The following is a 12,650-nucleotide window of genomic DNA, read 5'->3' as shown; positions in this document are numbered from 1 at the left end:
GGGGGAGCAGAGAGGGGGTAGGGGGGGGAGCAGAGAGGGGGTAGGGGGGGGAGCAGAGAGGGGGTAGGGGGGGGGGAGCAGAGAGGGGGTAGGGGGGGGGAGCAGAGAGGGGGTAGGGGGGGGGAGCAGAGAGGGGGTGGGGGGGGAGCAGAGAGGGGGTAGGGGGGGGAGCAGAGAGGGGGTAGGGGGGGGAGCAGAGAGGGGGTAGGGGGGGAGCAGAGAGGGGGTAGGGGGGGAGCAGAGAGGGGGTAGGGGGGGAGCAGAGAGGGGGTAGGGGGGGGAGCAGAGAGGGGGTGGGGGGGGCAGAGAGGGGGTAGGGGGGGGGAGCAGAGAGGGGGTAGGGGGGGGAGCAGAGAGGGGGTGGGGGGGGAGCAGAGAGGGGGTGGGGGGGGGAGCAGAGAGGGGGTAGGGGGGGGCAGAGAGGGGGTAGGGGGGAGCAGAGAGGGGGTAGGGGGGGGCAGAGAGGGGGTAGGGGGGGAGCAGAGAGGGGGTGGGGGGGGGCAGAGAGGGGGTAGGGGGGGGGAGCAGAGAGGGGGTAGGGGGGGGGGGGGGGAGAGGGGGTAGGGGGGGGAGCAGAGGGTAGAGGGGAGGGAAGCAGAGAGGGTAGAGGGGAGGGGAGCAGAGAGGGTAGAGGGGAGGGAAGCAGAGAGGGTAGAGGGGAGGGAAGCAGAGAGGGTAGAGGGGAGGGAAGCAGAGAGGGTAGAGGGGAGGGAAGCAGACAGGGTCGAGGGGAGGGAAGCAGAGAGGGTAGAGGGGAGGGGAGCAGACAGGGTAGAGGGGAGGGGAGCAGAGAGGGTAGAGGGGAGGGGAGCAGACAGGGTAGAGGGGAGGGAAGCAGAGAGGGTAGAGGGGAGGGAAGCAGAGAGGGTAGAGGGGAGCAGAGAGGGTAGAGGGGAGCAGAGAGGGTAGAGGGGAGGGAAGCAGAGAGGGTCGAGGGGAGGGAAGCAGAGAGGGTCGAGGGGAGGGAAGCAGAGAGGGTAGAGGGGAGGGAAGCAGAGAGGGTAGAGGGGAGGGAAGCAGAGAGGGTCGAGGGGAGGGAAGCAGAGAGGGTAGAGGGGAGGGAAGCAGAGAGGGTCGAGGGGAGGGAAGCAGAGAGGGTAGAGGGGAGGGGAGCAGACAGGGTAGAGGGGAGGGAAGCAGAGAGGGTAGAGGGGAGGGAAGCAGAGAGGGTAGAGGGGAGCAGAGAGGGTAGAGGGGAGCAGAGAGGGTAGAGGGGAGGGAAGCAGAGAGGGTCGAGGGGAGGGAAGCAGAGAGGGTCGAGGGGAGGGGAGCAGAGAGGGTAGAGGGGAGGGAAGCAGAGAGGGTCGAGGGGAGGGAAGCAGAGAGGGTCGAGGGGAGGGAAGCAGAGAGGGTCGAGGGGAGGGAAGCAGAGATGGTGGAGCAGAGAGGGTAGAGGGGAGGGGAGCAGAGAGGGTAGAGGGGAGGGGAGCAGAGAGGGTAGAGGGGAGGGAAGCAGAGACAGAGGGGGGGAGCAGAGACAGAGGGGGGAGATTTGGAGAGAGAAATACACTGAAGCCGGTCCTGGAACTGCAGAGGTAGATCTGTGTAAAGAGAGGCCATAGAGAAACAGAATCAGAGAGAGACATTTTGGGGTGACTGATGGCAAGTGAAACAACTCAAACAACAATATAGACAATTTGCTCAAACCAAAGTTGCCCACCGACAACTGCTTGTCCAATCAGAGCTTTACTGACTCTTCTGTGGTTTTGTCTTTTGTCCAATCAGAATGCCACAGACAGCTCGTCTAACTCCTCCTCCGAGAGACTGGAGCCCTGTCTGCAGCCACTGGACTCCTCCCCCCTCGCTGACTCATCCCACTTACACAACAACTGCATCCTGGGAAACGACCTCTACGAACCCTATAGGTTGTCAGACCACTACTTCCTAGATCTGGTAAGCCAATGGGAGGAGAGTAAAGGATGGGATGATGTTGACACTGGATGTGTCTCCCTGACCCAGTATGTAATACCAACATGTTTCAAGCAGACCACCATAGTCCCTGTGCCCGAGAACGCCATGGTAACATGTCTAAATTACTACCGACCCGTAACACTCACGTCTGTAGCCATGAAGTGCTTTGAAAGGCTGGTCATGGCTCACATCAACACCATCATCCCAGAACACCTAGACCCACTCCAATTTGCATACCGCCCCAACAGATCCACAGATGACGCAATCTCGGTTGCTTTCCACACTTCCCTTTCCCATTGTTTACCACTTCATCACTGCATATTACTAATAGTAATGCATATATTTAGAAATACTGTGTAGTAAAATGTACACAGTGGAACTATAAATAGGAAAGTTACACAGCATCATCCACACCATGTCTGTAGCTAGTTATCCAATGACATTTGTTCAATTCTAGGCATTTGTTCATCCCCCCTCTCTCTCTCCCTCTCGTCTCTCCCTCTCCTCTCTCTCTCTCCTCTCTCGCTCTCCCTCTCCTCTCTCTCTCTCCCTCTCCTCTCTCTCCCTCTCCTCTCTCTCTCTCCCTCTCCTCTCTCTCTCTCCCTCTCCTCTCTCGCTCTCCCTCTCCTCTCTCTCTCTCCCTCTCCTCTCTCTCCCTCTCCTCTCTCTCTCCCTCTCCTCTCTCTCCCTTCCTCTCTCCCTCTCCTCTCTCCCTCTCCTCTCTCTCCCTCTCTCTCCTCTCCTCTCTCCCTCACCTCTCTCTCCCTCTTCTCTCTCTCTCCCTCTCCTCTCCCTCTCTCTCTCTCTCCCTCTCCTCTCTTTCCCTCCCTCTCTCTCTCTCTCTCTCTCTCCCTCTCCTCTCTCTCTCTCCTCTCCTCTCTCCCTCTCCTCTCCCTCTCCTCTCTCTCTCCCTCTCCTCTCTTTCCCTCCCTCTCTCTCTCTCCCCCTCCCTCTCCGCTCTCTCCCTCTCTCTCTCTCTCTCTCCTCTCTCCCTCTCCTCTCTCTCCTCTCTCTCCTCTCGCTCTCCTCCCTGCAGCCTCTGCCCCGCATCCCTCGCCACGTCACCTTCCAGGACGACGAGGAGATCGTCAGGATCAACCCTCGGGAACGTTCCTGGGAGCTCCCCTCGGAATCCTCCTCCCGCTCGGAACTCCACATGGACCAACTAGAACGCTCCTGGCTCACGGGCTATGAGGACTACCGCCACGCCACCGTGCGCCACAAATACATCCGCCCGCCAGACGACTCTGAGTCCTATGTCCACTTCGCTAAGAGCGAGCCACACAAACACCACTATAGTTATCCCCTGGTTTCCACACCGGTAGATTCCTCCGACCCCAAACCTACCTTCAGACCTTTACCCAAGAGGCACCACTACGCCGGCTTGGGTTCGCAACACCGCCGTCCAGGGGATCAGGGCTTTGGTGGGGGCGTGGTCTCTACCCAGCCCCAGCCCCTCCTCCCTGGCTCGTCTGATGGACAGGACAAGAAGTCTGAGGAGGGCGGGGTTGGCGAGCGCCTGCAGTGCCAATACTGCGGCGAAACGTTCTACGGCGGTAACAACCGACGGGGGCGCTGCCAGGACGCGCCGGACCCGATCAGGGCGTGCGTCCGGCGGGTCAGCTGCATGTGGCTGGCCGACACACTGCTGTACCACTGCATGTCTGACCCGGAGGGGGACTACTCAGACCCCTGCTCCTGTGAGGGGGGTGGCGAGGGGAGGCTGGGCACACGCTGGGCAGCTCTGCTGGGGTTGTCCCTAGTGGCGCCGTGTCTCTGTCTGTACCCGCCCCTTCACGCCTGCCACCGGGCCGGGGTGGCGTGCGGGAGCTGCGGGGGCAGGCATGAAGCCTCAATGACATAAACCCCAAAAACACGTGGAGGGGAGAGGGGAAGGAGGGGGAGAGGGAGAAGAAGAGCGGTCCTATGCCCCATTTTGGTTTTGTGGTTTTGTTACTCTACAGACAGATGTGTATATACAGCGGTGGTGTGTTGTGGCTGCCATTTTGAAATGGTGTAAAGATTCATAAAGCTCCTTCTTGTGTACTGTCCTTCTCTCTCTCCTCTTTCCACGTGACTGTCTTGTCTGTCCTTCTCTCTCTCCTCTTTCCACGTGACTGTCTTGTCTGTCCTTCTCTCTCTCCTCTTTCCACGTGACTGTCTTGTCTGTCCTTCTCTCTCTCCTCTTTCCACGTGACTGTCTTGTCTGTCCTTCTCTCTCTCCTCTTTCCACGTGACTGTCTTGTCTGTCCTTCTCTCTCTCCTCTTTCCACGTGACTGTCTTGTCTGTCCTTCTCTCTCTCCTCTTTCCACGTGACTGTCTTGTCTGTCCTTCTCTCTCTCCTCTTTCCACGTGACTGTCTTGTCTGTCCTTCTCTCTCTCCTCTTTCCACGTGACTGTCTTGTCTGTCCTTCTCTCTCTCCTCTTTCCACGTGACTGTCTTGTCTGTCCTTCTCTCTCTCCTCTTTCCACGTGACTGTCTAGTCTGTCCTTCTCTCTCTCCTCTTTCCACGTGACTGTCTAGTCTGTCCTTCTCTCTCTCCTCTTTCCACGTGACTGTCTTGTCTGTCCTTCTCTCTCTCCTCTTTCCACGTGACTGTCTTGTCTGTCCTTCTCTCTCTCCTCTTTCTTGTTCCCTCCATTCCTGTTTGAGGGAGGGACTCTTTTTATTTTTTATAGCTGACTAATATGTCATGTATCACATACAACCAGGTACTTTCTACTATTTACACCGACTTGGTGTTGAACAACTTGAATTGTTTAGTTTGCGTACGTTGTTGTCCTGTGTGGTTGTTTGCTAGGAGAGCCTGTTTGATATTAGACCTGGGTTCATATAGTATTTGACATTTTATAAAAAATAATTTCAGTGTTTGTTCTAGCCGGCCTGAAGTGCCAGATGGGCGGGGTTTGCAGCGTTTAGACTCCAATTGGTTCATTAATCCAGGCAAGATCAATCAAGCACAGTTTTAAGTCTTTGAAATGATTTCAAATAGCATTTGAACCCAGGTCCTTTTTTTTTTTTAGATAGTTCTGTTTATATGCCACCAGGGCCGATCCCAGCCCCCTCTAAACTGAACTGGCCTTCTGTCCCAAGTCCTTAGAGCAACAACTAGGAGATAAGCCTAAAGCTGCTGTAGTAGTGTGTGTGTGTGTGTGTGTGTGTGTGCGTGTGCGTGTGCATGCGTGCACGTGTGTGTGTGTTGACTAAAGCCTCCTTTGGTGTTAGTAACAAATGTTACCTCTTCACTACCCCAGTACATTTCATTTACACCATCTTTACATAAACTGCAATATCAGCATTTATAAAGGTTTGAGTTGGACCCTACAATCAACCAGGAAACCTTCCCACAGATTAAGTCTAGTCCTGGACTTAAAAACATACTCAATGGAGAATCCATATTGAAATAGCTTCTTAGTCCAGCACTATCTTTCATTTGTGTCCAGGAAGTTGGTGTGGAGCCTACTACACCGAGGTTCAACTTTAACCTCTCCGGTGAGAATCGACAGGGACACATCGAGTTTTAACGTTTTGAATCCAAAGATCATTTTTAATTGTATTTATTTTCTCTCTGAATTGCCCCACCAGCCACAGGGTGGACAGACAGACAGACAGACAGTTGGTAAGAGATAGTGTCTAGATACCACAGGGTGGACAGACAGACAGACAGACAGACAGTTGGTAAGAGATAGTGTCTAGATACCGCAGGGCCACAGGGTGGACAGACAGACAGACAGTTGGTAGGAGATAGTGTCTAGATACCACAGGGTGGACAGACAGACAGACAGACAGTCGGTAGGAGATAGTGTCTAGATACCGCAGGGTGGACAGACAGACAGTTGGTAGGAGATAGTGTCTAGATACCGCAGGGTGGACAGACAGACAGACAGACAGTCGGTAGGAAATAGTGTCTAGATACCGCAGGGTGGACAGACAGACAGACAGACAGACAGACAGACAGACAGACAGACAGTTGGTAGGAGATAGTGTCTAGATACCACAGGGTGGACAGACAGACAGACAGACAGGCAGTTGGTAGGAGATAGTGTCTAGATACCGCAGGGTGGACAGACAGACAGTTGGTAGGAGATAGTGTCTTGATACCGCAGGGTGGACAGACAGACAGTTGGTAGGAGATAGTGTCTTGATACCGCAGGGTGGACAGACAGACAGTTGGTAGGAGATAGTGTCTAGATACCGCAGGGTGGACAGACAGACAGACAGACAGACAGACAGTTGGTAGGAGATAGTGTCTAGATACCGCAGGGCCACAGGGTGGACAGACAGACAGACAGTTGGTAGGAGATAGTGTCTAGATACCGCAGGGTGGACAGACAGACAGACAGACAGACAGACAGACAGACAGACAGACAGTTGGTAGGAGATAGTGTCTAGATACCGCAGGGTGGACCGACAGACAGACAGACAGACAGACAGACAGTCGGTAGGAGATAGTGTCTAGATACCGCAGGGTGGACAGACAGACAGTTGGTAGGAGATAGTGTCTAGATACCACAGGGTGGACAGACAGACAGACAGACAGGCAGTTGGTAGGAGATAGTGTCTAGATACCGCAGGGTGGACAGACAGACAGACAGACAGTTGGTAGGAGATAGTGTCTAGATAGCGCAGGGCCACAGGGTGGACAGACAGACAGACAGACAGTTGGTAGGAGATAGTGTCTAGATACCGCATGGGTGGACAGACATACAGACAGACAGTTGGTAGGAGATAGTGTCTAGATACCACAGGGCCACAGGGTGCACAGACAGACAGTTGGTAGGAAATAAATAGACAGTGCCAGACAGACAGTTGGTAGGAAATAGATAGACAGTGCCTAGATACCTTCCTCTAAAGCCAGGAACACATTTAGAATGAGTCCCAAACGGCACCCTATTCTCATAGGGTCCTGGTCAAAGTAGTGCACTATAAACTGAATAGGCTGCCATTTGGGATGCATACTTAGCCTTTTTTTTTTTTTTAAGTTTCTGTCAAATCTGAGGTGTGTCAATTTGGGATTTATCTCACCACTTGAGGTTTGAAAACGTCTGACAATCGTAGATGTTTGTGAAGCACTACTTTGAGACATGGGTGTTACTAACATTTGATACAGGATCAAAGTTGAAATGTACCTGCAGGAAATCAACTGTATATGTTTCTAATATATGAGAAAGGAAGTCAAACTCAATAGGACTTTTCTATTGAGAGAATGAGTCGATAGATTATTTATTATTATTAGCTTATCAGCACCGTGTACTCTCACTGAGGACCTATAAGAAGCAGTTTCACCTTTGTCCCGCCCCCTTCTCACCAGTCACACACCTTTTCTCGTATGATTGACACTGCAGCTATCCACTCCCAACACTCCATCCACAACGTTAAAGCCCAACACTAATTACAAGAGGACTGGGGTCCGTTCAAGAGGGGGCGATGTTCTGACAAAATGTTTCTGATTTAGAAATGAGACGAGTGGACATGATTCTGTCCCAGAGGCCAGTCTATTCTACACAAGGTAGAAGTATTCATTAGGTACTGAACGGAAGAACAACAGACTGCAACGGGAAGAGACTACCTGGACTCCAATAAGAAGCGTTTTTTTAAACGTTTTTAAAAACGTTTTCAGTTGCATGTCCTAATGAGTGCAACCCTGTCAACTAACGTGTCCATTTGTTACAATGCTGCGTTGTCAGGTATGCAATGTCAATGCTCCTCTCAAACCTAAAGGGTTGAATGAATGTGTTGTCAGGTATGTCATGTCAATGCTGTGTTGTCAGGTATGCAATGTCAATGCTCCTATCAAACCTAAAGGGTTGAATGAATGTGTTGTCAAGTATGTCATGTCAATGCTCCTATCAAACCTAAAGGGTTGAATGAATGTGTTGTCAGGTATGTCATGTCAATGCTGTGTTGTCAGGTATGCAATGTCAATGCTCCTATCAAACCTAAAGGGTTGAATGAATGTGTTGTCAAGTATGTCATGTCAATGCTCCTATCAAACCTAAAGGGTTGAATGAATGTGTTGTCAGGTATGTCATGTCAATGCTCCTATCAAACCTAAAGGGTTGAATGAATGTGTTGTCAGGTATGTCATGTCAATGCTCCTATCAAACCTAAAGGGTTGAATGAATGTGTTGTCAGGTATGCAATGTCAATGCTCCTCTCAAACCTAAAGGGTTGAATTAATGTGTTGTCAGGTATGCAATGTCAATGCTCCTCTCAAACCTAAAGGGTTGAATGAATGTGTTGTCCCATAGCAATACAATGCTGTGTTGTCAGGTATGCAATGTCAATGCTCCTCTCAAACCTAAAGGGTTGAATGAATGTGTTGTCCCATAGCAATACAATGCTGTGTTGTCAGGTATGCAATGTCAATGCTCCTCTCAAACCTAAAGGGTTGAATGAATGTGTTGTCAGGTATGTCATGTCAATGCTCCTCTCAAACCTAAATGGTTGAATGAATGTGTTGTCAGGTATGTCATGTCAATGCTCCTATCAAACCTAAAGGGTTGAATGAATGTGTTGTCCCATAGCGTGTTGCTGTAGAAGGTGATTTGACCCATCTGTTGTTGTCTGAAAGCTTCTAATGGGGAAGGTTGTTTGGTAACACGTTACGTAAGAGCCAACTGGTATAATGCCTTATAACTTGTTATAAGCATGTCTGCACCTTTTATAAAAGTGTCACAGGCACAATATGTTCATTCACTTTCTATGGAGTGATTGTCACTGCTCCACTCCAGACATATAGTACTCCTTCATCATGGGTAGTACTCCTTCATCATGGGTAACACTCCTTCATCATGGGGAACACTCCTTCATCATGGGTAGTACTCCTTCATCATGGGTAACACTCCTTCATCATGGGGAACACTCCTTCATCATGGGTAACACTCCTTCATCATGGGTAACACTCCTTCATCATGGGGAACACTCCTTCATCATGGGTAACACTCCTTCATCATGGGTAACACTCCTTCATCATGGGGAACACTCCTTCATCATGGGTAACACTCCTTCATCATGGGTAACACTCCTTCATCATGGGGAACACTCCTTCATCATGGGTAACACTCCTTCATCATGGGTAACACTCCTTCATCATGGGGAACACTCCTTCATCATGGGTAACACTCCTTCATCATGGGGAACACTCCTTCATCATGGGGAACACTCCTTCATCATGGGTAACACTCCTTCATCATGGGTAACACTCCTTCATCATGGGTAACAGTCCTTCATCATGGGTAACAGTCCTTCATCATGGGTAACACTCCTTCATCATGGGTAACACTCCTTCATCATGGGGAACACTCCTTCATCATGGGTAACAGTCCTTCATCATGGGGAACACTCCTCCATCATGGGTAACACTCCTTCATCATGGGTAACACTCCTCCATCATGGGTAACACTCCTTCATCGTGGGTAACAGTCCTCCATCATGGGGAACACTCCTTCATCATGGGTAACACTCCATCATGGGTAACACTCCTTCATCATGGGTAACACTCCATCATGGGTAACACTCCTTCATCGTGGGTAACAGTCCTTCATCATGGGTAACAGTCCTTCATCATGGGTAACACTCCTTCATCATGGGTAACACTCCTTCATCATGGGGAACACTCCTTCATCATGGGTAACAGTCCTTCATCATGGGGAACACTCCTCCATCATGGGTAACACTCCTTCATCATGGGTAACACTCCTCCATCATGGGTAACACTCCTTCATCGTGGGTAACAGTCCTCCATCATGGGGAACACTCCTTCATCATGGGTAACACTCCATCATGGGTAACACTCCTTCATCATGGGTAACACTCCATCATGGGTAACACTCCTTCATCGTGGGTAACAGTCCTCCATCATGGGGAACACCGACCAGTATAATGCCTTAAACGTGCTATGAGTTTATGTGAGCATATTATAAAGTGAATCATCTGATTCTATGGGATGTCAGTCTGTGTGTAATCTCCTTCCCATTACCCTTCCTCCCAAATGCCAAGCCTCTGGTGTACCATCGCGTCAAACTTCGTTAGCCAATGCAGGAAGTCTGGGGGTCGAGGTTCGTCTGCAAGTGGGACAATGTTTATCCACATAACTTTGAAAGGCACTTGACAAAAGTGATCTGCATCGAACGCGCCCAATGGAGATCGCTTTGGGACTAATAACCCTGGTCTCAAATTGAGCCAAAATCACTGTCCTGAAAACTATTCACACCGAGAGTAGCCTGTAGGGTTTTCTTCAGTTTCGTGCCTACTGAACAGTACCTGGACAAGAGAGAAGGGTCGACAGAGAGGAGAGTCGGGGGGACTGAGATCGGGGTCATATTCATTATGGCACATCATAGCAAAACAGAATACGAAAAACAAACGTTTCTTATTGGACAACTTCAGGCCGTTTTCGATCGGTTTTCTTCCATGCGATGCCAAATGAACACAACCCAGGAGTGTCAGTCTGTGTGTAATGTGTCAGGTGTGAGATCTGTATTTGAGACCAGAAGATACAGCCTTTTATTCTCTGGTAGTGTTAAAGGATTAGTTAACCAGGTTTACATTTCCTCAGGCTTGTTCAACATTACAGGCCGACTGATCTACACAGACCCTTGCATCATAAATATCTACCTCATTGTTCATTTGTAGAGGAGTCAAGTCACATTAGGGTTTTGACCCTCGAGAACACGGCCCTCCTCCTATTCAGTCCCTCTGCTCTGGGCTCAGTTCCTCCTCTCTTCTCTCCCTTTGGTCTTTTTCCCTAAGTGCTACTTTGTTTATGGATTAGAAATTGCTTCCTTCCTTCCTCCGGCAGCTCGCCCCCCTGGGGCCAGTGTGTGTGTGTTGTATTTACCACGGGGGTGACCTGTAAACCCATATATGATGGAAGTAATAATGCTCCCGTCTCTCTCCTGTCCCATTCTACTTTGGACACCATTTTGAGATCTCTGGGTCCACCTCAAGTCGTAAGTGGTTTCTTTTTAATAATATAGATGATGCGCCTCACTCTCTTCTCTCGCTCTCCGTTGGAGAATGAACAGTATGATGTCCGATGTTTCCGTGGTCGGAGGAGATGGGAAGGTCACCGTCTGCTGTTAACCTTTCGGTCTGTTTTGTCCTTCAGAAGAAAGAGCCAGACAACAAGAACTTACTTATAAATCAATTGACTTTATTTAAAATCAGCGACGTCAGGCAGTTTACACTATGAACAATAAGAAAATAAAAAGACAGAAACATAAAATAAAAAGATGAAAGATCCAGATAACAACCACTGCTCTTGGCACCGGATAGAACATTATGAAAACAACTAATATTATACTAGGCTTGTGTGGGGGGGGGGGGGGGGGTAATCATGTTGTGATGGTGAGAGCCGGACTAGTGAACTTAAATACCAGCTTTTTACTTCGTCTCAGAGGACATGTTCCAGGCTGATTACGCTGTTTAACCTATCAGCTGACCACATCTAGGTCCAGTTAACCAGACAGATTAACCCTTCAGTGTCTGGATAGGTGCTGACCACATCTAGGTCCAGTTAACCAGACAGATTAACCCTTCAGTGTCTGGATAGGTGCTGACCACATCTAGGTCCAGTTAACCAGACAGATTAACCCTTCAGTGTCTGGATAGGTGCTGACCACATCTAGGTCCAGTTAACCAGACAGATTAACCCTTCAGTGGCTGGATAGGTGCTGACCACATCTAGGTCCAGTTAACCAGACAGATTAACCCTTCAGTGTCTGGATAGGTGCTGACCACATCTAGGTCCAGTTAACCAGACAGATTAACCCTTCAGTGTCTGGATAGGTGCTGACCACATCTAGGTCCAGCTAACCAGACAGATTAACCCTTCAGTGGCTGGATAGGTGCTGACCACATCTAGGTCCAGCTAACCAGACAGATTAACCCTTCAGTGTCTGGATAGGTGCTGACCACATCTAGGTCCAGTTAACCAGACAGATTAACCCTTCAGTGTCTGGATAGGTGCTGACCACATCTAGGTCCAGCTAACCAGACAGATTAACCCTTCAGTGTCTGGATAGGTGCTGACCACATCTAGGTCCAGTTAACCGGACAGATTAACCCTTCAGTGTCTGGATAGGTACTGACCACATCTAGGTCCAGTTAACCAGACAGATTAACCCTTCAGTGGCTGGATAGGTGCTGACCACATCTAGGTCCAGTTAACCAGACAGATTAAACCTTCAGTGTCTGGATAGGTGCTGACCACATCTAGGTCCAGTTAACCAGACAGATTAAACCTTCAGTGTCTGGATAGGTGCTGACCACATCTAGGTCCAGTTAACCGGACAGATTTAAGTCTGGTACCTGTTTCAAAATGTATTCCAATGAAAAATCTCCATGGAGAATGTTTAGTCCAGGACAAATCTGTGTCTGGGAAACAGATACCATAGGATGTAGCAATCTGATACCCGACGGTGAAGTCCATGACGTGGCATAGAACCATTGGTTGTGGTGTGCAGCTCGACTGGAACAGACCTAATAAGCACAACTTTCAGATTGAACCATGTTTTATATATCATGACCCTCACACAACCCCACTCCTGAACCCCCGACCTTTGAACCCCACTACCGTCACTAAGGTCAGGGGGTCATGTCCCTTATAATCATCTTCACTATCATCATCATCATCAATTCTTCATTAAAAACAAGGAGGAATTTTCATATGACATATGCTTCGTTTTAAAATGGTCGTTCACCACAAAAAAATAAAATTATGTAAAAAAAAAA

The 12,650-nt window shown here is 49.7% G+C and overlaps 1 protein-coding gene and 2 long non-coding RNA genes across 4 annotated transcripts in view; all 3 read left to right on the top strand.

The window, feature by feature from the left end:
- Window positions 1–3,957, top strand: part of LOC118936686 (sprouty-related, EVH1 domain-containing protein 2-like) — a 34,400-nt gene extending 30,443 nt beyond the window's left edge. For both annotated transcript variants that reach the window (XM_036988175.1, XM_036988180.1), the window contains exons 5-6: window positions 1,726–1,893; window positions 2,948–3,957. In XM_036988175.1, coding sequence (XP_036844070.1) covers window positions 1,726–1,893; window positions 2,948–3,775 — 996 coding nt within the window. In that variant the 3' untranslated portion in view covers window positions 3,776–3,957. The remainder of the gene's footprint in view (window positions 1–1,725; window positions 1,894–2,947) is intronic.
- A 2,310-nt stretch (window positions 3,958–6,267) lies between these two features.
- On the top strand, window positions 6,268–8,597 carry LOC118966058. The gene is made up of 2 exons (XR_005053265.1): window positions 6,268–8,048; window positions 8,187–8,597. It is a non-coding gene; the product is annotated as an uncharacterized LOC118966058 (long non-coding RNA).
- Window positions 8,598–10,195: 1,598 nt separating this feature from the next.
- Window positions 10,196–12,650, top strand: LOC118966057. Its single transcript, XR_005053264.1, has 2 exons — window positions 10,196–11,368; window positions 11,428–12,650. It is a non-coding gene; the product is annotated as an uncharacterized LOC118966057 (long non-coding RNA).

The sequence above is a fragment of the Oncorhynchus mykiss genome, chromosome 1 (assembly GCF_013265735.2).
Source record: "Oncorhynchus mykiss isolate Arlee chromosome 1, USDA_OmykA_1.1, whole genome shotgun sequence".
Taxonomy (NCBI): domain Eukaryota; kingdom Metazoa; phylum Chordata; class Actinopteri; order Salmoniformes; family Salmonidae; genus Oncorhynchus; species Oncorhynchus mykiss.
The sequence above is the reverse complement of the archived record's forward strand: the minus strand, read 5'-3'. Positions and strand labels throughout refer to the sequence as shown.